A 27,704-nucleotide genomic window follows, 5' to 3' on the forward strand; every position below is an offset into this window, starting at 1 on the left:
GATTTTCTGGGGAAAGAAGACTAAAAATTAAGATTAAAATTATGCAATAAACAATGTTAACGATCTTTATGTTATTCTGGTGTATCTGTAAACCCCAAAATAAAACAAGTGGCCTTATTATTTGTAATATATCCACATTAATGCCATTTAAGAACTTGAAAATCAAACCCATCATTGTTCATTAGCGCTCAAATTATTACATGGATAATAGTAACATGACGAATGATGCACTGGCACACTGTACCTATTGCCACTGGTAATCTTTTCCAGATAGTGAAACACATCTTTATTCATCATAGCAATAACATCAACAGTCTTAAGTTTAGGTTTCTCGTGAACACTCAATATGGAAAGTTTTTAAATTGCTTCTTTAACATGGATTGTTCGTTAAGGTGACAGTAACCGGTGACATGTTTCTCAGAGTGATCCTACTGCTACATTGTGGTAACTCTAAAACATCAGATAGTGTTACAACAGATGTAGGCAACGTCGCTGTTGGAAATGAGGCACTGGTCTTTGTTTTATTTGTGACATCATCAAGCAGTATATAGAACATTTTACTGACAATAGCCTTAAGGAATCCTTTGATATCTCGGATTCCTATATAGTCTGTGTCTCTTGAGAAATACACAAAGAACACTAGAGCATATACATCTATATATTATATTTGTGCATATTGATTTAAAGTGACTGCATTTGTGCCCTGAACTTGTCTAACCTGTCTCAGCACAGCCAAAGATGCACTTTTCTATTATAGACACTTCTTGGAAATACATGACATCTTTTATTTGTGTGAATGATTGACAGATGTTTGTTTCTCTTAAACAACTTGTAAGCACTGCTATGCAAAAGTGTAATTTCTTCCTTGTATGTACATGTGTGTTAGAGAATGAATCAGAAACTTCTTTCAAAATCAAGGGCTATATTCTTGAACTAAAAAATGTCATCATCAAATTAACCGATGTGCATAGGATGCTGTGGTCAGCATGATAGTAACTGTTGTCTTTCATGACAGGCTGTAGCCATGGTCCTTGCATGATACCTTCCCCATTGGCTTTCACTTACTAGTAGTCATTAGACAGAGTTTGCTTTGTGTGAAGGTGCCCTGGTTAGCATGAATTTATTTCAGTGGCTAAAAAATTATAAAATTGACACTTATTCCACATGTACGAGGTTAGCTCTTTATGTGGAAATCAGTTACTCAGTGATGCCACTCAACATAAGACACTGCAAGATTTTCATTTCACTTTCATGGATCTTGAATATTTGGACATTGACTATGAATCAATGTTGATTTAATAAGATACTGAGAAGGAAATGTACATAATTCTGTACAGTGTTAATTGCATGGGAATGAAGTGATATTTATTCTCTGGTAGAAAGTCACAAGTATGAGATCACAAATAGAAACAAGTACTGTGATGTCCCAATGCTGCCCCACCCCTCTGTAAATAACAGCATAAGTTGTGTATATTTGAGTTACATGCTTTACTACAGCCAAAATAGTTTGATATTTCAGAGCATAACTGCAATTTACTTTTCTTTGTCAACAAATAGAACTTTGATTGAGGTTTGGGTAACAACAGTTTGCAGTATAAATAATTAATAGCAGTTTGTGATTGAGGGAATTGAAACTATATTCAGCTGCGTCTTTTTGACAAAGTCCTTGTTTGCAAGTCTAACCACTTGCTGAGGCATTGTTCTGATGTATGGATCATGTTTGAGTGCTTATTTTTGCTATTCTGGCATCTCATTTGTGCTTTGTGATGGTGTGGGGAACTGACAGCACTCCAGTTCCCTTGTGGAGTTGATATGGAGCCTCACCAGATCACCTTGACATGTCTTGCAGTCAGAGAGTATAGCCTCCTCAGCAGACTAAGAGTCATGCAGATCATGACATGTTTCATTTATTAGAATTACATTTTAGTGCAGTTAAAACTTCCTTTTTATTGTATTTGTAAATGATATGTACAGTTTTGTTCATAACTTATTTCAGATTGACATTGCACAGAACTCTCAAAAGTAAGAATGTGATATACTGTATTCGGGGTATTGGCTGATCCTCCAGCGTGACATGACTGATATGCAGTAGAGAAAGACCAAGTTCTAACAGGATCAACATACAGCTGATATGTACCGTCACACATCAGTTAAAGCCAAGCTACAAAGGCGCAGCCTGCTTGTCTCATTGTATTACTGAATGGGAACCTATGCCATACGTATTTGACAAAAGGAATAACGTTATCCATAGCACATTGATGTATAGGTCTAGTGCAGGTCCACTGGCTGTCTGGTGTGGTGCTGTCATTCCCTATAAGTGCTGTTGTTGAGCCTTGTTGATATACACATACATCTTAGTGCATACATCTGTACATCGTTTGGCCTTTGGCTGTATCTGTATTGCCAATCTCAAACACTCACCATTGTCAAGTTCATCGCCTGTTCAGAAACATATGTAAACTATGTCATCAGTATTTTTTTAAAGGTAAATGTATTTTTATTGAAATTCAGAGCAAGATGTTTTCTTTATGTACAGAGGATTATAAGCAACTGGTAGTTATTTTAGCCAAAGTGTGAGTGTTGAAAAAGCCAAAAACTGCGAGTGAGTGTTGCTGTGTGTAGACTTTTCATGAGTTTGGTGCCAATTTTACTGTTTTGTCTGCAGTTGTGCCATGAGTGTGGTATGTTGATGATGGATCTTGCATTTATGAGGCTGTTCAATATGTAGTGTTAACATGGGTGGTAATGAGTTGTTTCATTGAAAGTCATTTGTTGAATGTTTATTTTAAAGAATGATTAATATATTTCTTTTTCTGTAGTGTTATAGCACATCCATTTTTCCGGTTTAATTATAAATAACAATTTCTATGACTTTATTAGAGTTGTATGTGAAAGGTTTTTGTCCTAAAAATTAAGAATCAGGATTCTGACTGTGATTGTAATTTGCCTTGAGCATATTCCCAGTCATGAACTTTTCTTGGAGTTCTTCATGATTCAGTTGTGGCAAATTTCATATTTGGAATGAATTTGAAACAATGTCTGTGCTTTTTCTCACCATGATTTCTAAAGAACTCCACTTGAATGTGCCATTTTGCTTCTTTCTCTATGTCATGCAGAAGCAAATCTTTGGAATTCTGTATAACATGGTGTTTCAACATCAGTATTATGGCCAAGTACTGTCATAATTATTCCTATGTGTAGAGGCAGAAAGCTACGAACACTGGTTTACTCTTTGTGGAGAAATGTTTCATGGAATCTTTTCATAGTCAGTTGCTAATTAGAAATAATGAATTTTAGGTTTGTAGTTGAACAAAGAATGAAGTAAATTTGATAGTTTATTTAAGGTTTGTTCATCAAATTTATTTGAATATAATTCACCATGTTAACAGTGTAACAGCATCCTTTTAACAGAATGAACGAGAAGTGTTTTATTGTGTGTGTCTGATGTTTGTTGGTCAAAAGTGCAACACTTAATTCCCAGTGTCCATTACTATGGAAACAAGATAAAATGATTTGGTCTGTTTCTTCACAACGTTATACAATTCCAGTGACAAATGTGATGGCTTTTAGAATGGTTTTATAGGTGCTACTGTTATGCTATGGGATTTTATTTATTGGATCACTTGTTACAGATTCAAATTATTTTATGTTCCTTGATTTCAATTAATGTCATTAATTTTAGATTATCCAATGACGTGGCTGTTAGACCATCCAATGACGGTTTGTATATTATGACAGTACCAGATATTACTGTACTTTTATCTGATACTAGTTGACTTTATGGAAACACTGACTAGATACGAAACCTTTAGGTGTCAAGTCTTGTATGTAGGCAGACTATCTTCACACATTTCCCCTTTAGTCACATGTTAAAATTCTCCAGTTTGTCTTACGATGTTATTTGCGACTGTGTATAGGATTGTTGGTAGGTTGCTGTAGAGTAGGTCTCTCAAGTATTCCATGTTTATTCCAGTTGTGAGATAAAATGTTGAAATGTTCAGTGCGACTTATCGGACATTGACACAATATGATGTATGCCTTGTTGAATAAAGAAAATATATATATTTTGTTAGATAATTTTCATATCTTCGCCAACTTCCTTGGCTAGATTTGTGGTATCGTTGCTCAAAGATACAACCCGATCTGTTCAAATGAGAACTTGACATTGTGAGTATCATTATGCTAAATTTTGTGGATATTAATATAAACAGCTGTTTGCATATGGAAGTTGGTCTCCAAGACTGTTTGAAAGCTTGCTTGGAAAGTTGACTTTGTACATATTTATCAAATCACTGTGTTCCTGTACAGAGAAAGAATGGTTTTTAAGTTAATGTGTGTATGAAATGCCTCCTGTGTTGTTTATGTTGAAATATTTTTCATCAGCATGGGCTGATACTGCAAGGTTGATATATTTGTAGCCATTGAACACGGAGGGAAGTGTCAATTGTATTTTATGCATCAAAATAACTGATCTTGTAATAGGAAATCATGACAAATAAAGCCAATAAAAATGGATAAAACGAACTCCAAATGTTTGTTCCTGTCATGTTTTTGAGACATTTAGAATTATCTTCGTTGGGACTAATACTCTTGGACCGTGAATGCAAGTTCTTGTGGTTGCAGTATCACAGCTCCATTTGCAGAGTGTTCTTTGAATTCAGGAGGTATAATTACCATGATTGTATGAAGTGTTGGAAACATTTCATGGTGAACAGTACCTAAAATCAAAACATGGGGCACAGGTGGACTATTTGTCTAAGGGACCGTTCATAGTTTATGGCTGGAGGGTGATGATTTTTATGGAGAAGCATGTTCAATGTGAATGCCCTCCAACCCCCCAAATTTATGTACAAAGTAAGTGACCCCCCTGCATGTCGTACAAAATCAGTGAACCCCCTCCCTCTTCCTATAATGTTTAAGCATAATTTCTTTATGTACAAGCGTATTAGGCTCCGTACGTACGAATTAGAATATCTTAAGAACCGTCGACTTGATTCTTTTCATATTTGGTACTTGGGTTCATCACAGTATAAGAAAGGTCCAAGTCAGGTTTGGTGACCTTGACCTTCATTTCAAGGTCACAAGGGAACTTTAACGTTTTACTCTTGTCAGCGAGATATCTCAAGAATCACTCACTAGATTTTCTGTTTGGATAAACGTGTTGTATACAGTTTTCGAGAATTCAGTGTGAGAAACCTGTGTCGCCTGTGTGATGCACATGAAAAGTGTCCCTCATGCCTGTGTCCCAGGGCAAGTACACAGTTCATGTGGAACCATAATTATTACTTGCAAATGATGGGTCTCTATGAAGCCTAAATGAGAAAAGAGAAATATTAATGTGGGTCCTGCTGTCAACACTTTTTTTCCATGAAATTGTGACTTTCTTTAATGACTTTGATATAGAACGTCATTGAGGAATGGTGTACAGTAACAAATTAGTTGAACAATCAAAGACAGGGGTCAAGTTTCAACTGCCCCTCAGAATCCAGCACACAGACTGTCTCTCGTAGCCACCAGTGCACCAAAGATTAACAGGCAGAAAACTTGTAAGGGTCAATTACAAGAGGATAGATAGTTGTGTGACCCAAAGAATTTGTGATTTCATACTCATTATACACAGTGACCAAACTGAGCAGGTCAGTAAGTGGCACAGTCATAATTTGCAAGGAGCATGGCAGACTTACATGGTTCCTGGCTAATCGAGGATGTTAGATAACAAATCTGTAGCTACCAGTAGTCCTCCATGGCTTGTCTGCCATTACATGATTGCTGAGGGACATTCAGGAACATTCACTCACTCATGATATGCTAAAACGTAATCTTACATGACGAACAAGTTCCTTAAATGAAAAGTGAAACTCAAAACTTGTAATATCACATTTTATTCAGGCTGAAACAGGACATGTTATTTCCGCCTCCCCGTGCTCTTCTTGACCCCGATCTGATGCCGCCGCCTGCCGTTCTGGCCTTGGCGCATTATACCGAGTTGCGCAGCCCGACTTGTGACATCATTGCGACAGAAGGGAGATTCTGAAGCCATGAAATCTGGGTCGAACACATCCATGGACTTCAGAGATTTCTTTGTTGGTCGCTGATGAGGAAATGGTTGGTCTGCCACAAGAATGGGGTTGTTGGCGTGCTTACCTCCTTTCGGTGTTGGTAGTGAATACTGTAAAGAACAGACAAGTGCATATGAACAGATACCAAGAAGCACCAAGAAAACAAACTTCTTCTAAAAGGTGCGTGAGAAGTAACTCCAAAACTCCAGGAGACTCTAATAAACTTTGTCCATGTATGAACATGGCAATTCAGACATGGGCGCTTTCGCTGAATTCATCACACATTCTCAGAAGCCACAAGTCCTATAAATATGGTTGCCAATGTTACGATTGAGGAACACCTACCACAGATGCCCAAAACTTTAAGTGTATTCTTAAAAGAATTGAAATATCAAATTCAATCATTCAAATAGCCATTATTTTTTCATTACACAGGACTCCCAATGTACATTTTGGGTCCAGTAAAATCCTGAATGTATTATGGTTGGTTTGACAAATGAGCAGTATGATACACTGAATATTGGAGGTTGACAAGACAAGAATTGTACCTTTAGTCCCCTTGACGAGAGCTTCTTCCTCCTGGAGAAGAAGTACTTGATGGTTCCGTCATCCTGTACAGTCATGGCGATACGCTTCAGTGTATGGTTTCCACAGTGAGGACAAAACAACTTTTCCATTTTTGATGTTACCCTGAAGCAAACAGACAGGGGGTTACTTTACACAATTAAGTGAGTGAGTGAGTGAGTATGGTTTAGCAATATTCCAGCAATATTAGTGTGGAACACCAGAAATGGACGTCACACATTGTACCCATGTGGGCAATAGAACCCAGGTCTTCAGTGTGATGAGTGAACACTTTAACCACTAGGCTACCCTTTCACCCGTCACACAGATGACAAAAAGTCAGAAACTGCATTCAGGATTAACAGAAAACATGACAGTTACTTTGAGCATTGCTACTCATAGTCTTGAAAGCAAACATTTTGTTTTCACCCACCATGGCTCCCTCCCATTATGAAAACATGGTGCACTTCAGGCCCTTCTATGAGTTATATTGAGGCATATTGGATGAAAACAAATGGTTCTTTGAAGGGAGAAAAATCTATGGTTGCTGACCATAAATTAACATCATAAACACTGTTTTCTTTAACTTAAGCAGTCATGTTGAACGTTGTTTTCCCTTTATTGCATTTTATGTAATTTAATGGTGTTGTTAATTGGTTATGAATATTCAAGACAATAAAAAATTATTAAAATCTAAATATTTTAGATATTTAAATACTTACCTTACTTCATGGTAATGTGCATATTACCTTTGCTCATCCGATACAAAGATTGGAAATGTGATCGATAAGTATCCTTGTTGAATGCTATCATGAAACTGGTGACGTGTCGATCTCGATCGTCATGTGACAACGAAAACACGTCACTTTATCCGAATCCTGAAGTCCAAGTGGAGTCCAAAGCGGGGAGGAGATGATCCATCGTAGGGAGGGCGTAAGACACCATGAGATAAGGTAAGTATTTAAATATCTAAAATATTTAGATTTTAATAAATTTTTAACTTACCTCATGGTAATGTGCATGTTGATCCGACAGAAAGGCAGGAGGGTCGGACACCGGCGAGGGCCAGCCAAAACTATCAGACCAAAACAGCACAACCGGTGACGTGGAAACTGTCTTGTTGTAGAACTGGAATCGTTGAAACCAGAACAGTAAACCACCAGTAGAACCCCTGATAAGGAAACAACACGAGAGAACGTGGGTTAACCTTAAAACAATCACTAAGGTGATTAGACAAAAGGAATAATCACCTAGTAAGAAGAGGGCCGCGTCAGTTGCTGAGCTACCACGAGAGGGCCAAAGGACTGAAGCCCCTGTACATCCTGGACTGCGAGATCCCGGAGATAATGGTTGGCAAAGACTGTGTTAGACCTCCAAAAGCAACCTTCCATAATAGTGGGGACCGAGCAGTTTCTGTGCAGAGCCTTCTTGACGCTAAGGCCCAGACCCAATGCAGGCTGGTAGGGTGAGGCAAACCAGCAGAGTTGTAAACTGCAAGGATAGTCGAGCGAAGCCACAAAGTGATGATATTTCTGTTGACCTCACCCTTCGACGCAGAAGAAAACGGAAGAAAAATGTGTTTCCTGGTGCGTCTCCTGACTGCCGACTGCTTGATGTACTCTTTAAGGGCCCTGACGGGACACAACGCAAGTTCGTTGGACTCATCACTGCCCACTATAGAAGACAAAGGAGGGATGACAAACATACGATCCGGTTGACCAGGCATCTAGTTCTTGGCAATGAAGTCCCAGAGAAGACCCAAATGGACGGAATCATGAAGAGTCTGTTTAAACCTAATCCTGGTGACGTCTATGGCATGAAGCTCACTAACTCTGGCCGCAGTAGAAAGCGCCAAAAGAAAGACTGTTTTCCTGGACAAGTCTTCGAAGGAGACCTCAGACAAAAGCTCATAAGGACGTCCACGAAGGTGTTGTAAAACCACGTTATGATCCCAAGCTGGAGGGCGGAACTTTGACTTCTGATCCTCCAACTTAAACGCTTTCAGCATGGCCAGGAGTTCAGGGATCTTGGAGACCTTCCTATCAGACTTGACGACCAGCACTGAATTAAGGGCTGCCAAGTAAGTAGAAATCGTACCACCCTTCAGGGATGACGAGTGTTGCGTAGGTAGAGGAGGAATTCTGCAATAAATTAAGGAGACGCTTTAACCGGATTCTTTGAGCGATCAGCACAAAACTTCTCAAACGCAGACCATTTGTCATCATACAGGCTGCGGGTGGACACTCTATGAGCACAGGTGATGATCATAGCCACACCAACCGAATAACCCTTGGATTTCAGAGCTTTCTGAAGATGTCCCAAGCAGATAGATGAAACCTGTCCGGATCTGGGTGCAACAGGCAGCTGTGAGGTTGCCGGAGAAGGTGCGACCACTGTGGTAGCGGTTGAGGATCTCCTTCGGCGAGTCGATGTAGTTCAGGGAACCAGATTCTTGCCGGCCATCAAGGCGCGACCAAAAGCAGAGTCATCTGCTTGGTCTCCTTGAGCTTGGCTACGACCTTGGGAAGAAGAACTGGAGGAGGAAACGCTTAGGCGTCTAGACCCTCCCACAAGAGGGACAGGGCGTCCACTGCCCAAGCGACAGGATCCGGAAGAGGAGACACGTAGACCGGAAGTTGATGGTTGTGCTTCGTTGCAAAGAGCTCCACTAACGGTCTGTGATGGAGGTGACAAACCAGATCGAATGCTTCCAGATGAAGCATCCACTCTGTTGGGGACGTCTAGTCTGGTCGGGACAGAGCGTCTGCCAAGACGTTCCTGCAACCCGGAATGTGATAAGCTCTGATCTGGATGTTGTTGTCGTCCAGGAGGCGAAACAAACGAAACGTCTGATCCAAGAGAAGACCTGAGCTGGTACTGTCGAGTTGTCCGACGCCACCAAAAGCTTGGAACCCCGTAGCGAATTAATCCAGTGCTGAATGGCTAAGATGACAGCCTGGAGCTCTAGGTTGTTGCTGTGCCAACCTGCCTGTGGGGTTGACTACAGCCCTGCCGCTGTCTGAGAGTCCAGGTGAGTGCCCCAACCCTGCAGAGAGGCGTCCACAAACAGTTCACGGTCGTGTGTGAATTTGGTCAAAGAGACGCCGCCGCAAACGTTCGACTCAATTGTCCACCACTGAAGAAAGGGATTAAGATGGAGGGGCAGCAGAAACCGTGACCTGAGGTCGTCTAAGAGGATGAAAGGCGAGAGGAACCGTTGAAGCGGTCTGAGCATCAATCTCTCTCTGGTGGTATGATCCTGAGCCGACATCAACAGACCTAGTAGGGACTGCCATTCCCTGAGTGTAAGCGGGTGTGACAGACCCCGCCGAGCAAGACTGAGGATTCTTTGCCATCGCTCCGGTGGAACCCGCAGCAGGTCTTGATCTGTCAGGAACAAACCCCCTATGAATGTCAGCTGTTGAGATGGCTCTAGGTGGGACTTTTCAAGGTTGACGATCCAACCGAGTTGGTGGCAAAGCTTGAGTGTAAATCCCTCTGTCTGCATAGCAGCAGGCACTCCTTGTGGCTCATGAGAGAGTCGTTGATGTATGGGTCGAACTATATCCCCCGAAGATGAAGATACTGGGAAAACGGTGCTGTAATTCGAGTGAAAAGCCATGGGGCCATAGAGATGCCAAACGACAGGACCTTCCACTGGTAATGGTGACCGTCGAAAATGAACCTCGGGAACTTCCGGTGAGGTTTGTAAATGGGAACATGTAGGTAGGCGTCTTGAAGATCCAGACTGACCAACCAATCCTTGGGGGACAGTTTGGTTCGTAGCTGGACCAGAGATACCCTCCGAAAAGTGGCGGCTCCGGAAGGTACAGTTTGTTGAACACCGCCATATTGTGTATCATCCTCATCTTCTGAGAATTCTTTTTGGGTACTAAGAAGATGGGAGAGTAAAACCCTGGGGAGTTGCTGGGCTCTACTACTTGTTCTATGGCTTTCTTGTCCAGCAACGCCTGAATGTTGGTCAACAGGGGCTGGTGCTGAGCGATGGAATATTCGTGAGACCGGGTTGAGGTGGTCAAAGGCGGCGACATGGCTACTGACAACTTGTAGCCTGTCTTGAGAAGATTGCTGACAAAGGGGTCTCCTAGGATTGTCCAGTTGGGCCAGAAGATCCCGAGTCTCCCGCCTACAGGTATATCGCGGATATGGACTGGGGACGGGAGGTCCCAGTCGTGACCGGCCAAAACATCAGTGGCGCTTGTACTTGGGCTTGCTGGTCTTGCCCAAGTCCTTTTGGTTACAGGCGGGATGACGTTGGAAGTCGTTGGGACGTACTCTGCCACGCCCTCTAAAGGCACCACGAACTGACGTCCTCCTGGATTGGTAAAGGTTGGTGGTCCTGGTAGCTGGCGCTGACAAAGTGGCGAAGTGACGAAAAGATCGGAGCGCAATCTCAGTTTGGGTCAAGGAGGCATGCTCTGAAAAAACATCTGGGATCTTATCTGTAAATAAGGTGGGAGCCACAAACGGGGCACGCATCAGTCTTTTCTTGAATTCCTCCTGCCAGGTACAGGGAGCGAGTAACCCAGTCCTCCTAGTCACAGTGGTGGTAGCTAAGGCCGAACGAACGTGATCCACCACATCAGACAGAACTCTAGTCTGCCACCTAAACATAGTGGTAAGATGATATAAGCAGGAAGGGTTATCCTCCGAGAGATCTTGAGACATAGCCTCCGTGGCCGAAGCAAGCACAGAAAGGGGCTTCAACGTTCGACGGAGTTCTGTATCAATCGCTAACAACTTGACATCTGGGACCTTGTATTGAGCTTGAGAAGCATCCGACAATCGTTTGGCTGCTTCATCTTGTGTAGCACCAAAATCCACAAAGTAAAAAGAATGCACCTTGTAATCCTGATGGCGATGTTTAGCAGGCTTGATGGAGGGACTGAGAGATAACTTTTGGAAATCCTCGTCAAGTGAAGCAATGGCATCAGCAACCATGGGATGTGGTGGCAGAAGGAACTCTGGTTGATCCCAAATGGAGGTAGCACGAGGAATATCCAACCCTGGAGACGGGCAAGTGATAAGTCTGTCAGCTATCCAGGCGTAAACACTCTCCATGCCCAAGTGCCCTGGTTGTCTTCTTCCTCGTAATCTGGAACAAACTGAGCCTCCGACACAAGAGACAAGGAATCCCGCGACCTAAACAAAGGGGATCGGGAACGTGAATGCCAATGAAGAGGTGAAGGTTGTCTCCGAGGTGAACGCCGAGGCTAGGAGCGCCGAACGTCACGTACAGGAGAGCGCCTGGGAGAACAGGAGAGCCGAGGTGAACGTCTAGGAGAACGCCAAGCGTCACACTCTGTTGCGCGCTTGAGAGAACGCCGAACATCCCACACAGGTGAACGGCTTGGTGAAGGTTGAGGGGAACGTTGAGGGGAGTGTTTCCGATCCGTGGGCACAAACTGGTCATCTCCGGAAGGTGGACGATCAGAGGAGCGCTGGCATTCCTTAAAACAATCACTGGCGATCCTCCTTTTCCAGTAGACCAACCAGGAGCTCCATAAGCCGAGAATCCTGAAGAATAGATGGAGTGCCTGGATTCACTGCATTGTTGATCTGGGCCTGTGTGAGAAGGCTCGCTCTGGAGCGTACCGGAGATGAGGACTGGCGGGGAGGCGAAGTTCTAGATCGCCGATCCGCTGAAGGCGTAGAGGCATTCCCAAGCTGAGTTGTAGGCATCGAAGGAACCTGAGCAGTTTCAGAGGCGTCGTTAGAAGACATGAGGCGCTTGCGTTGGGTAAAACGTTTGTTCCGAGCAGCTATTTACTTAACATGTGTTCAACAGTAATTGTTTTTCTGTTGTTGCAGTTTGCTGTGGTTAGTTCATGCCACAGGTTTACTGCAATCAGTGCAAGTCTCAGAAGTCGGCTAAAGACCCCCATCCTGCTTGCCCGGATCGTCTGGTCGACTCAGCGAGTACTTGGACTTCTCGGTGCTCATTTTGCCAGCACCTAACAAACAGCTATGATAAAGCAACTACAAGCCTATATGGCAAGGAAAGGCCCACGTGCAAAACCACATAACTTTGGTATACACACGCTTACCAATATAAGAAAAGAAGCGCCGACAATTTAATGTGACAGTGAAGCAAAAAAACGGCGGAAAAAACGGAATACGAAACAAAACGACAACAGTTAGCACACACTAGTAGCTCTGCATGTATGTGCAATGCCTAGTGGCAGCCGCCATTACTGCCAAGCACATGAAAACCTCTACGAGGAGAAACACACAAAATATGACACAAAGAAAGAGAACAAGATACATACAGTGGTCAAGCAAGAACAAAAACAACCCAGGCTGACCAAAGAAGTATCTAATTCTGCTGAAGCGAAGCTGGATAAACAACGCGAGGCAAAAAAAAGCAAAACAACACACCGCGAAGACCATACAGTGAGAAAACAGCCAGTAGTGAGTAGCTTTTCATTATATCATGGTAGATGGATACAATAGGAAGAAAACAGAAATATCCTGTACACTTCGATACACGTCCAACTCGCAGTGCGATAAATGATAAAGCGACGTGTTCTCGTTGTCACATGACGGGATTGGGGGGCGTGCTTCCCTCGCCGGACGAGATCGACACGTCACCAGTTTCATGATAGCATTCAACAAGGATACTTATCGATCACGTTTCCAATCTTTGTATCGGATGAGCAAAGGTAATATGCACATTACCATGAGGTAAGGGAATTTAAAAATTTACGGCTTTCAAATCCCTGAGCTTCGACAGCATCACAAACAAGATAAACGTTAGAACTCATATCCCAATTATCTTTCCATTTCCTTATCTACAACCGTCCAGATATATAAAACATCATTCCTCACTGTTTTTGAGTGAGTGAGTATGGTTTGATGACACTTTTAGCAATATTCCAGCAATATCATGTCAGGGGACCCATTGTACCCATGTGGAGAATTGAATCCGGGTCTTGGTTTGACGAGTGGCCACTTTAACCATTAGGCTACCCCATCGCCTCATTATATCAATAAGTATGTTGGGTCAGTGACAGCCTATAGCGGAGAGTATCGGAGTGAGTTGTGAGAGGTCTACCACTGTTGTGTGCGACTTGCACATACCTTTCCAGGAATATGTAATTGTTTGATGTTCAAATGAAATACACAATGTTGCATGAGTGAATTATGCAATGGAATACACACTGAAATATACAATGATGGAACATACTTGAAGCAGGCGAAACATCGAAGCACATAGCTCTTGGCTTTCTTAATGAGCATTCCATCAACTGAGACGACGTTCAAACCCATCTGGATTAATACATTCTGCAGCACAAGAAACACATAAATGACATTAATAAACAAATGATGTAACACAGTTTCAAGATTTCAGAAAACAATGATAAGATAATTATCATTATACTCTTTGATATTTTCAGTGAAATTTTTTTATCGCAGACAATCGGATGAGACTGTGACTTCTATGTATTAAGAATAAGATGAAACCCACACTTCATCCACGATTCAAAAGTAGTGCTCTTAAAGATGGTTGGCATCGAGAATATTACAAAATGGATATTGATATCTGTGGCAGTACTGGCATGCTCCTGTTTGTATATATTATCTTGTAATGCACATGCTGCACTTTAATACCACCAGTTAACTCACCTGCATTGCAAAGTCTGTAGTCAGACACCCAACAGTGACATCTGCCCTTTCAGCGTCGCCACCACCCATCTGCTTCTTCACTTTCTGGATGTTGGACGGAGTTATCCACCCTTCTCCATCCTCTTCCTCCTCCCCATCACTATCTTCTTCTTCTTCCTCCTCACTCTCTTCTCCCTCCTCTCCACCTTCTTGTATCAAACTACTTGGCAACACCTGACCTTCCTTAAATACTCTGACTGCTGCAGGTTTCAACTGAACTTTAGCTTGTCCGTCCTGGATTATTTTAGCATATGAAACAGTGTTTGAAGCAGCAGTGATGGACTTCTCTGACAGTGAATCACCCTGAGTCAATAATGAAGGATATTCATCTTCGTCAACCAAGGGCAGGTTGTCCTCACCAGACTTATCCCTTACCTCAACAAAGACTTGAGGGACTACAGATGTCTCCTGACTATCTTTCAGAATGCTGATTATGTCCACTCTTGTGGCTTGTGACAGTGTGGGAAACTCTTCCTCATCGTTCAGGTTGTTAACAGGGCAGCCTGATGTGGAGTCATCCCGGATCTCGCTGTAGATCTGCTGAACAGATGCTTGTTCACTAGCAGTTTTTAGTGTTGAGTTTGATGGGAGAGGAACTCTGGACAGAGCGGGGAAATCATTCTTGTCGGTCTCCTTCAGTGAGGTTTCAGAATGTGCTCCATCATTCATTGCTACACATGTCTGTTGTGCATGTGAGGTCACTTCACTGGGGGATGGAGATGAATGTTGGACATCAGTAACGGTTTGTTTCTCTAGTGTTGCAGCCACCTCATCAATGGTCTCTGATATACATCCAGATTGTTCCTCACTCTAAAAGTTAAAGAAAATTAAATGGGTCCCAGTATATGTCATTATTATGATAACAGTGCATGGGGAATAGGTTACCAGGCAATATGAGTTACCTCCCATACCCATCTGATTTGACAGTAAAATGTACTGTGAAACCTGTCTAAACCGGCACCCTACGGGACCAAAATAAAATGCCGGTTTAGACAGTGACGATCATTTTCCAACCAGGCTGCCATTTACACTTGTCAATCTCTTTATCTCTATAGTCCCTTTGACCTTTTGTAATTGTGCAACAAATTATAACAAAGTTGATGACAGATAATTATTCTTTATTCAGCACTAAACATTGTTCAAAACATCACGCTTTTTCAAAATGTCCGAAACAGTTAAACTGTTTGCCTGCCAAGTTGATATTTAACTGCAAGTTCTTTTTGAGAGGGCCGAGGAAGAGTATCAAAGTTATTGATAAGCTGACTTTTTTAACAAGTGTTAACTCCAAACGTGCCCCCTTAGCTGGTCTAGCCATCGTGACACACAAATTGACTGACAAATCAATAAAACCAATGCCTCTTTATTTACTCTCTGACACATGTTACTCACTTGAAAACAGTTAACGCAATCCCCCAGTGTTTATACAGCATAACGCAGTTAACTTAAAGGTCACATGCAACCAAAAAGTCAAACATAATTAAAACACAATTATCACTTATTCATGACATATAATATACATTGCTGGTTATGAAAAAACATAAAAACAAAATTATAAGCGTACAATCGCAAATCAAAAGTGCAATATTGTGTACTTGGGTTTACTTCCCAACAAACGAAGCAGCCGGGATACTGAACCCAGTCAGAGCGGTTGGGTGTGCACTCAAGTGTAACGGCTGGTTCATTTGCAGATGCCCTCACAGCTCATTGAGATGTTGGGTTTTGTAAATACATGCTCATTTTTTGTGTATAACATTTTGCAATCAACAGACATCATAACATGTCATGTGTACAAGTATCACACCTGCCTGTCTGTGTAATAACATAATGTGACAGAGACCGAACTCGGGCCATAAATCAATGCGTTTTGTTTATGGTGTATGACCTGATAGGTGTTAAGTTCAAATTGCATGTGGTCGAAGTTGTGTATTGAATATTGTCATGAGCAGACAGGCGGGCAGACACATATAGGTGTCGATAAAACAGACATTGAGTTTTGTCTGTGACAACGACATAGCTACATGTATATCACAGTTAGAAATTCTGTCAACGCTAAATAATGACATTGCTTTTAAGTATCGAACTGAGAAAGTGACTCGGTAAGAAGAATGTGTGGTGAAATAGACAAATGAAATTATATAAACAGTTAAACAGGTAATTTACTGTCATAACATATAAAAAGCTTGCGCCTGTGAAATATCAACAAAACATTAGAAAAATAGCTCACACCAAAGCCTTCACCGAGTATTCACCGGACAACCCGCTTCCTAGCTGCGCGAACCTATTTCACTGCGCATGTGCTATGAGCGCAGCCCAAGCGCTGGGGAAAAATTAGTGAATCGTTTGAACTCCGATTTTGCGCAGTTTTTTTCATCACATTATTTTTCAACTTTATAAGTTGAATTTGCATTTTTGATGATTTGTTTGGGTAAGTCCATACCGAAAGGTATCAGAATCTGCAAAGTTGTGTTTTACATTGCATGTGGAAATTGTGCAGAGGAAATGTATGGCCCAGTATGGCTAGTGACACAAGTACTTGCCTGTGTTCCAAGGTAGAAGCCAGCAATCTGAGCAGGCTGACTGGGTGCTGGAGTGGAGAGATTAATTTCTGTCTGAAAACAATTCATGGTACTGGTGTGTACACATGGTGTAGCATGGTTATATTACACTGGTGTATATACATGGTTATATATACACTGGTGTTATATACACTGGTGTATACTGTTGTAACATGGTTATATACACTGGTGTATACTACCGGTGTTGTAGCATGGTTATATACACTGGTGTATACTATTGTAGCATGGTTATATACACTTGTGTATACTGTTGTAACATAGTTATATACTGGTGTATACTGTTGTAACATGGTTATATACACTGGTGTATACTGGTGTAGCATGATTATATACACTGGTGTACACTGTTGTAGCATGGTTATATACACAGGTGTACACTGTTGTAGCATGGTTATATACACTGGTGTACACTGTTGTAGCATGGTTATATACAATGGTGTACACTGTTGTAGCATGGTTATATACACTGGTGTACACTGTTGTAGCATGGTTATATACACTGGTGTACACTGTTTTAGCATGGTTATATACACTGGTGTATACTGGTGTAGCATGGTTATATACACTGGTGTATACTGTTGTAGCATGGTTATATACACAGGTGTACACTGTTGTAGCATGGTTATATACACTGGTGTACACTGTTGTAGCATGGTTATATACACTGGTGTATACTGTTGTAGCATGGTTATATACACTGGTGTATACTGTTGTAGCATGGTTATATACACTGGTGTACACTGTTGTAGCATGGTTATATACACTGTTGTAGCATGGTTATATACACTGGTGTATACTGTTGTAGCATGGTTATATACACTGGTGTATACTGGTGTAGCATGGTTTATACACTGTATACTGTTGTAGCATGGTTATATACACTGGTGTATACTGTTGTAGCATGATTATATACACTCGTGTAGCATGGTTATATACACTGGTGTATACTGTTGTAGCATGGTTATATACACTGGTGTACACTGTTGTAGCATGGTTATATACACTGGTGTGTACTGGTGTAGCATGGTTATATACACTGGTGTGTACTGGTGTAGCATGGTTATATACACTGGTGTATACTGTTGTAGCATGATTATATACACTGGTGTATACTGGTGTAGCATGGTTATATACAGTGGTGTATACTGTTGTAGCATGGTTATATACACTGGTGTATACTGGTGTAGCATGGTTATATACATTGTTGTATACTATTGTAGTATGGTTATATAAACTGTTGTACATTCTTGCAGCCTGGTTATAAACACTGATGTACATTGTTATATCATGGTTATAGACTGTTGTAGCATGGTTATATACACTGGTGTAGCATGGTTATATACACTATTGTACATTGTTGTAGCATGGCTATAAACTGTTGTAACATGGTTATATACGTTTTATAAACTGCTGAACATTGTTGTAGAGATAAGATAAGATAAGATAAGATAAGATAAGATAAGATAAGATAAGATAAGATAAGATAAGATAAGATAAGATAAGATAAGATAAGATAAGATAAGATAAACTTTATTGTCCCGCAAGGGAAATTTGTTTTGCATTCAAAGAGCCAATACAAGTATATAACAACAAATAATTTAAAGTATATATACACAATGAAGCTAATCAGAATGTAATGTTGAATTATAACATAATCAAAGTTCATGATATAATAATCACTTGTTCCTCATCATAGATTTCACTATTACAATTTTGAAGGAAGATTTAGAAGATTTATGCTGTATGGGACAAATGATTTTGAAGTTCTATTAGTTTTGTAATACATGATTTTGAAACGGCGGCCAGAAGGCAGAAGTTCATAACATTCATTTAAAAAGTGTGATGGATCCAATAGAATGGCCAGAGCTTTCTTCTTAACTTTTGACTCATATTGAAAAGGTAGAGGTTCAAAATTGAAGCCGCAAATTTTGCTTGATATGTTTACAATTTTGTCAAGCTTGTTTTTCTGTGTAAGAGGAAGATTGCCATACCAGGCATGAAAGCAGAAAGTTAAAATACTATTAATGAATGTTTGGTAGAATAATTTTAAGATATTAGTGTCTACATTAAATGATCGCAAGTTTCACAGAAAGAAAAGCCTCTGTTGTGCTTTCCTATGTACCCGATGTGAATCTGATTTCCATGAAAGTTTATTATCAATGATAGTACCCAGATATTTATACTCTTCTACTGTTTCTACTTCCTGTCCATCAATACAAACAGGTTTCAGTTGGTTTTTCTGCTTCAGAAGTCAATTATCATTTCCTTTGGTGTTTTTATGTTCAGGGAGAGGTAATTGTCTTTGCACAAGGAAGTAAACGCATCAATATTTTTCCTATACTCTAACTCCGATTGACGAATAAACCCAACCAAAGCGGCATCATCAGCAAATTTGAAATTCAAACAGGTGGATAAATGAGATATACAGTCATTTGTATAGAGTGTGAAGAGGACAGGGGACAGGACACAGCCTTGAGGAGCACCGGTACTCACAAGATTAACGTCAGAAAGCGTTGAATTGACCCGAACACGCTGAGGTCGGTTAATTAAGAAGGCCTCTACCCACTTGATTATGTTACTATTTACTTTCATGTTGAATAATTTCCTTATCATCAAATGTGGCTGGATTGTGTTGAAAGCAGAGGAGAAGTCCGCAAAGAGGATTCTTACATAAGATTTTTGAATTCTCTAGATAAGTATAGATCTTATGTAACAGTGAAATGAGTGCATCTTCTACCCCGCGCCTGGCCCTGTAAGCAAATTGTAAAGGATCCATTTGATGTCCAGTATTTTGCTTAATTAAGTTCAAGATAATTTTCGCTCAAAGCATTTCATGATTATTGGAGTAAGAGCCACTGGGCGGTAGTCATTAATTACTGAAAGGTTTGACTTTTTGGGAACAGGGATTATATGCGAGGTTTTCCATATTGTTGGTATATAATGGGCGTCGACAGACATCTGAAACATCACTCTCTATATCCCGCACAACTGTTCACAACATTCTCGTAGTGCAATGCCAGGTATTCCGTCGGGGACGATTGATTTCCGAATATTAATCTTCCTAAATGTTAGCATCACATCAAGGTCGGTGATTACTAAATTATCATCTTCTGGTAGGCTTTGAATGAAGGCATTTCTTGTCTGAGAGAAGTTATGTACATCAAATCTTGAGTAGAACTGATTGAGATCCCTCGCAAATAAGACAACGTTTTGAGTGTTCAGGACTTTACATTTACTGTCGTTGCCAGTCATGGTTTTAATTCCATTCCACGCTCCTTTCAAGTTATTACTTTGAAATTCCTTTTCTATTTTCTTTTTGTAATCAAGTTTACATTTTTTAGTCACATGTTTGATATCTCGTTGTATTTCTTTCACTCGAGTTCTTTCTCCTGCACAGAAGGCACGCTTCTTGTCATTGAGAAGTCCTTTCAATTCAATGCTAATCCAAGGTTTGTTGTTAGGGAAAAGTTTTATGGTTTTTGAAGGAACAATATCATCGATACAGAACTTGATATAATCTGTTACGTCGTTCAGCTCATCCAGATCAGTCGATGATTCACGGAAGTTATCCCACACTGTACAGTCAAAGCAACCTTTCAGTTGATTAATAGATTCTTTTGTCCAGATTTTAACAGATTTACTGTTGGTTATTGTGATTTGAGAGTTTGTTCATACTGGGGAACGAGATAAACAATGTTATGATCTGACTGACCAAGTGGCGGCTTCACATACGATTTATAGGCACCGATCTAAGGTTTTACTTTTTCGCGTCTTACAAGTGACATATTGGTGATAATGAGGCAGTACTTTATTTAACCCATTGAAGTCCCCAAGAATCGGTTTTGGTGCATCAGGTGAAAGGGCATCGAGCTTACTGATGTGAGCAGACAGTATGTCCGCCACTTTGTTTGAATTTGCCTTAGGATGGATATAGACAGTCGATATAAATATCTGACCAAATTCTCTTGGCAAATATGGATAAGAGTTCTATATCCTCCGTGCACGCAGTGTCTCTTACAACATAATTACTGCACCATCTTTCATTGATATATATGCACACTCCGCCTCCGACTTTCTTACCAGTAATGCCGCTGTCCCTGTCCAATCTGATAGGATTGTTGAAGCCCTGGATCCGTAGCGCAACATTGGGGAATGTGTTGTTCAGCCATGTTTCAGTGAAACATAGTAAACATGACTCACAGTATTCATACAAATATTTGACACTTGTTTCAAGTTCCGGCAGTTGTTGCCGCAAGGATCGGACATTGGAAAGCACTATTGTAGGTAGAGGAGGGCGAGTTTTCCTTACTCGTACACGTTGTCTCAAACCCCCCTTTTTACCTCTTTTCCGCTTTTAAGCATCATTCCTGGAACATTCCTTTGGTAAATCAAGTGGCGTACTGTAATCCGATGAGAAAGTGTTGAAACGCAAGAGCTGATCGCGTTCATACCGTTGAGAGAGATGCTGAGGAACTGGATGTCCAACATGTTGAATAACGTCCAACGCGGTCGCGCAGTAGAGCTGATGGAATAGGATGATTCCTGTTAACGTTACCGCTATCCCAGTGCTCATCGCTTTCTTCATTATGATCAATACAACATTTGTGCACTAAATCTTCACAACTTCAGAAATATAAACTCAATTTAACAGCACATCTCAAGAATAAATCACAGAGCTCTTTAAATACATGTCGCCACGGTGCAGCGCCACCTAGGAGTTGCCATGGTTATACATGTTTATATATGGTTATATACACTGGTTTACACTGTAATAGTATGGTTATATACACTGGTTTACACTGTTGTAGCATGGTTATATACACTGGTTTACACTGTTATATACACTGTCGGCTTCACTGGTTTACACTGTTGTATGGTTATATACACTGGTTTACACTGTTGTAGCATGGTTATATACACTGGTGTAGCATGGTTGTAGCATGGTTATATACACTGGTTATATACACTGGTGTACACTGTTGTAGCATGGTTATATACACTGGTGTACACTGTTGTAGCATGGTTTATACACTGGTGTACACTGTTGTAGCATGGTTGTATACACTGTGTAGCATGGTTATATACACTGGTGTACACTGTTGTAGTAGCATGGTTATATACACTGGTGTACACTGTTGTAGCATGGTTATATACACTGGTGTACACTGTTGTAGCATGGTTATACTGGTGTACACATGGTTATATACACTGGTGTACACTGTTGTAGCATGGTTATATACACTGGTGTACACTGTTGTAGCATGGTTATATACACTGGTGTACACTGTTGTAGCATGGTTATATACACTGGTGTACACTGTTGTAGCATGGTTATATACACTGGTGTACACTGTTGTAGCATGGTTATATACACTGGTGTACACTGTTGTAGCATGGTTATATACACTGGTGTACACTGTTGTAGCATGGTTATATACACTGGTGTACACTGTTGTAGCATGGTTATATACACTGGTGTACACTGTTGTAGCATGGTTATATACACTGGTGTATACTGTTGTAGCATGGTTATATACACTGGTGTACTGTTGTAGCATGGTTGTATACATACACTGTTGTAGCATGGTTATATACACTGGTGTACACTGTTGTAGCATGGTTATATACACTGGTGTACACTGTTGTAGCATGGTTATATACACTGGTGTACACTGTTGTAGCATGGTTATATACACTGGTGTACACTGTTGTAGCATGGTTATATACACTGGTGTACACTGTTGTAGCATGGTTATATACACTGGTGTACACTGTTGTAGCATGGATTTACATACACTGTTGTAGCATGGTTATATACACTGGTGTACACTGTTGTAGGGTTATATACACTGGTGTACACTGTTGTAGCATGGTTATATACACAGGTGTACACTGTTGTAGCATGGTTATATACACTGTTGTAGCATGGTTATATACACTGGTGTACACTGTTGTAGCATGGTTATATACACTGGTTTACACTGTTGTAGCATGGTTATATACAATGGTGTACACTGTTGTAGCATGGTTATATACACTGGTGTACTGTTGTTGGTTATAGCATGTATTATATACACTGGTTGTATACTGTTGTAGCATGGTTATATACACTGGTGTACACTGTTGTAGCATGGTTATATACACTAGTTTACATTGTGGTAGCATGATTATATACACTGGTTTACACTGTTGTAGCATGATCATGATGATTATATACGACTCGTACCTGGTGTAGCATAATTTTACACACTGATGTACCATGGTTATATCCACTGGTTTACAATGCTGTAACATTGTTATATACACTGGTGTAGATCTCTGTAACATGCTTAATACAGTTGTGTATGTACCTGTAACATAGTAACATCGTCCACCAATCAAGCCACTGTAACTGAGATGCTAAACAAGCTACCTTTGTGTCTGGTGATGTCTTGATGTGCCTCGTCCCAACATGTTCCTTCTCTAGCTGATAGGCAAGTGCAAGGACTCGAATGTCAACAGCAGACAGGCTAGGGTAATCTCCAGTCTTCTTGGAAAACTCGGTCACTAGGAAACAAAAGTATCAAACAGAACATCTAGTTTCAGCCAACATACAAAGCATTTCTTGAAAACAGTTTTTGCCAGGTGAGCTACCTGTGCCTACCGGTAATGCCCATGTGGGCTAAACCTGCACTGCCATTCATCAGGATCTCCTTAAAAAACAGATAACACTCACTAGCTTCTATCTACAAGCATGAATCAGTGTATACGCACAATACACAGCTCTTTTAGAGCTATTTTAAGCAACCATACAGCTAACTTCAGATCTGTTCAGAAATACAGGCATGCAGGTTGAAGGTTTATACACAGAGTGTTGTTATTATTGGGTTTTAAAATTTCTAAGAAATATTTGTACATGAACAACTTGACTAATTGGACACTGGTGAATTATTTTGTGTATTTTACCTAATCATTCAAAAATTATCTGGAGCTAGCCCTGCAATATACATACAACACAGGCTGGCAAGGTGGGCTTACCTAATGAAACCGATTCTGCAGATGGTTCCCTGTATTCAAGTTTGTAGGGAAGAAACTGAAGGCGCTGTTTGGTAGCTTTATCCTTAATTTCTCCAATAACTTCTGGCAGGCTGTAAATCTGTTCCCCTATGTCCTATGAAAAGTATAAAAACATGAATTCACAAGTAATTAAATCTTTTCTTTCAAAGTAATAACAGCTGAAAGATAAGATTGAATGATTACCATATGTCACAAACATCATGTGTCTGCTGAGTGACAAAATTCTTGGTGTGAGCAGTGCTTTGCAGGCAAAATGTTAAATACAGAATTGTTTAGTCATTTTTCAGTATAAATTGTTAATGGGGTGAAAATGCATTCTTCCATCTGTTTTACCATCATTTCAGAAAGAATAAGACTAAATATTCATATCCTATTAGTATTACAGATACCATTGGTTCAAAGCAGAAGTTATGATTACAAGATCAAGTTTTTGGTAAAAGAGAAACTATACTCCAAACCCACTGAAAGAACTGTATCCCTTATTATGCGTATGTTATGATATTGTAATAGGACGACGTCTGGCCCTCATGTATGATGATTGACTCTGTGTTGTGTATTTTGTTTTGATATGAGATGTTACGGGGACATTAACGGCCAAACTTGTTCTACTGGCCCAGGTTCTTTCTATTCCATGAAGAGGTGTGAAATACGATAAAAGGTAATACAGATTCAACAAAGAATATTTATTCTGATAACAAAATATAAATTAACCACTTATTTAACAACATAACACTTCATGAATTCACACCATTCTGGGCGGATATGGTTTCAAATGTTCAGAGTACTGTAATATTTACAAGGAGCACAAAAGATCACAGTGTAAAAAGAGTTAATATAAACTTCTCACATCTGGTGCCAATTTGACTAGATTCTGCAGTAAACGTAATACACTGCTATAAACATGATAAATCAACAATCTGGGTTGATGTCTCACAAATGTTATAAACTTGTCTCACATCTGATGCCAACTCGACTAGGTTCTGCAGTAAATATAATTCACTGACAAAATAACAATCTGTCACAATATGTTTGCATGATATTACTTAGTGTTATTACTTTCAATCACGTAATATATTAATACAATCATAAGATTAAGTCAAAAATAAAGTTACATGTATTTTTCGCAGTAGTACAGTTTTGCAAGTTGCCAAACAAAGATAAATAGATAATATCATAATACTTTGTTTTTTGTTTCATGTCTGCACTACCAATTATTCAAGAGGAGAGTTGATGATAGAATAACTGATGATACAGAAGTGCTAGCAATTTAGGCATTGGTGAGTGGTGCATTTTGCTGGGAATTCTTGATGGTGGGGATTGAAATTGTGATGTTTCATCAATTAACAAGCCTCTCGAAATTGTTATGTATCATCAGTGATCATTTCCTTGGAAACTTGCACCCCACCTATAATAGACATAGATATTATCAGCATATTCAACATTATCAAGGTAATAAACACTATCAACAGAAAGAATGTAACATGACCTTTAAGCTGTCATTTACTTCAGAATGTTCAAGCAAACCTACTCCCATATCCCCCTGACATGTTATGAGGCAAAGTGATAGTTTCTGAATCCAGATTTAAATCAGAAAATGTTAAAAATGACAGTAAGGATGGTACAAAATCTAAAGATTATCAAGAGCTTTGAAGAGGGAGACAATCAGGGTAGACTTGATATTGTTACTGGTCAGTGAAGCATAAGAACAGTAACTTTGATAGCTCGTAGACAGGTTTGGGCTCAACTGGATTCTTTTCAGAAAAATCTGGGTATTCCAGAAACTATACAGAAAGAATACATTTACAGCTCTGACTGTTTTGTTAAGTCTAACAACTCGATAAATGACTCGATGTGGTGCAAGAGTTTCAGATATATACACTGTCGCGACAAACTTGAATTATCAGTATAACAAGTCCCTCAATACATGTAAGATACAGAGATACACGCCGAGCTACATAAAAATCAAATGATCAATTATCATAAAACTCTACATACACGGAGAGGCGCATTTCGAATGAACGCTCCTGTATCAGCAACAACGTGCTTCACTTTCGTGGAGGTCGCCATTTTGCAATCACGTGATGTATATTTTGACAGATACTTTGGTGCTCAATATATTTTGATTCATGTGTTGTTTACACAACAAACTAGCAATTTCCACTTTTGCTAATTCTGATAGTTCTTATTTCTTTTCTTTTCTTCAAATCTCTAAAACTCTCGTTACTTCGGGATATGATACTTGTGACGTAAGTGGTCACATGATCAGTGATGGTGGTCAACAGGAGTAATATTGAGAAAGTGTACGACGACAAATTTTACCGTAATATTCTGTGTGTTTAAGAGGTATGTCAATTTATGTAGTGTATCGATCTAGTTTAAGTTTTTAACAACATGAATACGTATATGGCGATCAGAGATATTGCAATAAATACACACTGATCGTCATTTTTGTGCCAAATATTTTCGTGCAATCTCTGTCTTCCTAGTTGCTCTATCACTCACGCACATTTGACAGGTATATTCAGGACATTTCTTTCTGCGTATGTGTAGGTATTTGTTGAAATAACAAATCTGTTGAACTGACTTGTTTTATCAAAAGACATAAGACAATATTTTTGATTAATTAGGTTTGTTTACATTACCATCAATATATACAAAACACTCTGTGAAGGTCAGGGATGAAATTGCAAAATATGAATAACAAATCCTGTGATTCTGACTTTGTTTACATTTAGATGGATATATTCATACAATGTTACTATGAAGGTTTTTATGTGAAAAAGTTGTTTACTGCCATATTTTCTCTATAATTTACCACATATCGCTCTACTTTGGTGTTATGTGGACAAGGGTTGGGGGTCTGTTGAATTCGTGTCAGCATTGAATGGTAATTTGTTACCCTATTCAGTGCCTTGACATGCTCTTCAGTTGACATGCATAAATTGTAGGTTTCTATGATTAAATATGCAAAGGTTAATGTTTTGATTTTGTTTGTTTAATAGTTTTCATGTGTTTTAAACATTTTTCATGCATATCATATTGTTAGAAACAGAAATCTTTTATGAGGGGATATGATGTTTGTTGCTTACTTTTACACGATTGTTAAAGTAGCTTACTGGAAGGGAGAAATTCCAGCTGGTATACTTTATCCCATACATCCAGTGTCACAGCCACTTTCTGTGTGTTATAGTATAAATGCACATAACAAACTACAATTATAACAAACTAAAATTAGTGGTCCCTTTGGGTTTGTTTTAACTATAGTTTACTGTATGTGCATGAATGTCCAATCATTGTTTCCCATTTAGCATCCCTTTAGTTCCTTGACTTGATTTAACATCCCTTATGTCATTAGCATTACAGTGATGTCTTCCATGTTTTGTTGAGGACATGTTTGGAATTGATCTGTGCCAGTGTAGCTCTAACTAATACCTTCCTTTTGTATCAAGTTCTAGCTTGCATGACTGAAGGTGAATTGAGGTTCTGTTGTGGCCCATTACATACAAAATAACACAGACTGGTTTTTTTAATTAATTTTATTTTGTTGATGCATCACCTTTGATCTTAAGCATTTAAACATTATATGTTTTCCAAATATCCCAAGGTTGATGGAGTTGAAACTTTATGTGAATGATCACAATTCCAGTGTTTTTAAAAAAATGCATAACAAATCCAGTACAGAATTGTTGGGCCATTACGACAACCATGCTGATGTAATAGCTGATAACCCCTGACCTTACTCCGCTCTGCTTCGTTTATTTTG

The 27,704-nt window shown here is 39.8% G+C and overlaps 1 protein-coding gene across 1 annotated transcript; it reads right to left on the reverse strand.

Moving 5' to 3' along the window:
• Window positions 1-5,866: 5,866 nt before the first annotated feature.
• Window positions 5,867-26,016, reverse strand: LOC124260350 (RNA-binding protein NOB1-like). The gene is made up of 8 exons (XM_046694639.1): window positions 25,937-26,016; window positions 23,903-24,035; window positions 23,298-23,431; window positions 16,847-16,918; window positions 14,271-15,119; window positions 13,831-13,928; window positions 6,608-6,749; window positions 5,867-6,169 (listed from the first exon to the last, which is right to left on the reverse strand). Exons 1-8 carry the CDS (start codon window positions 26,006-26,008, stop codon window positions 5,906-5,908), a joined length of 1,764 nt encoding a protein of 587 aa, XP_046550595.1. The 5' UTR covers window positions 26,009-26,016; the 3' UTR covers window positions 5,867-5,905.
• Between the last annotated feature and the right edge of the window lie 1,688 nt (window positions 26,017-27,704).

This window comes from Haliotis rubra, unplaced genomic scaffold (assembly GCF_003918875.1).
Source record: "Haliotis rubra isolate DU_JTF1 unplaced genomic scaffold, ASM391887v1 Scf76, whole genome shotgun sequence".
Lineage (NCBI taxonomy): Eukaryota > Metazoa > Mollusca > Gastropoda > Lepetellida > Haliotidae > Haliotis > Haliotis rubra.

What these genes read in the sequence shown, in the direction of transcription:
- LOC124260350 (XM_046694639.1), bottom strand. Translation starts at nt 26,008, where the DNA reads ATGGCGACCTCCACGAAAGTGAAGCACGTTGTTGCTGATACAGGAGCG. An exon ending in TTCGAAATGCGCCTCTCCGT is followed by an intron (nt 24,036 to 25,936) that starts GTATGTAGAGTT and finishes TACTTTTCATAG; the next exon opens with GACATAGGGGAACAGATTTA. An exon ending in CGATGTTTCGCCTGCTTCAA is followed by an intron (nt 6,750 to 13,830) that starts GTATGTTCCATC and finishes TGTTTGCTTCAG; the next exon opens with GGTAACATCAAAAATGGAAA.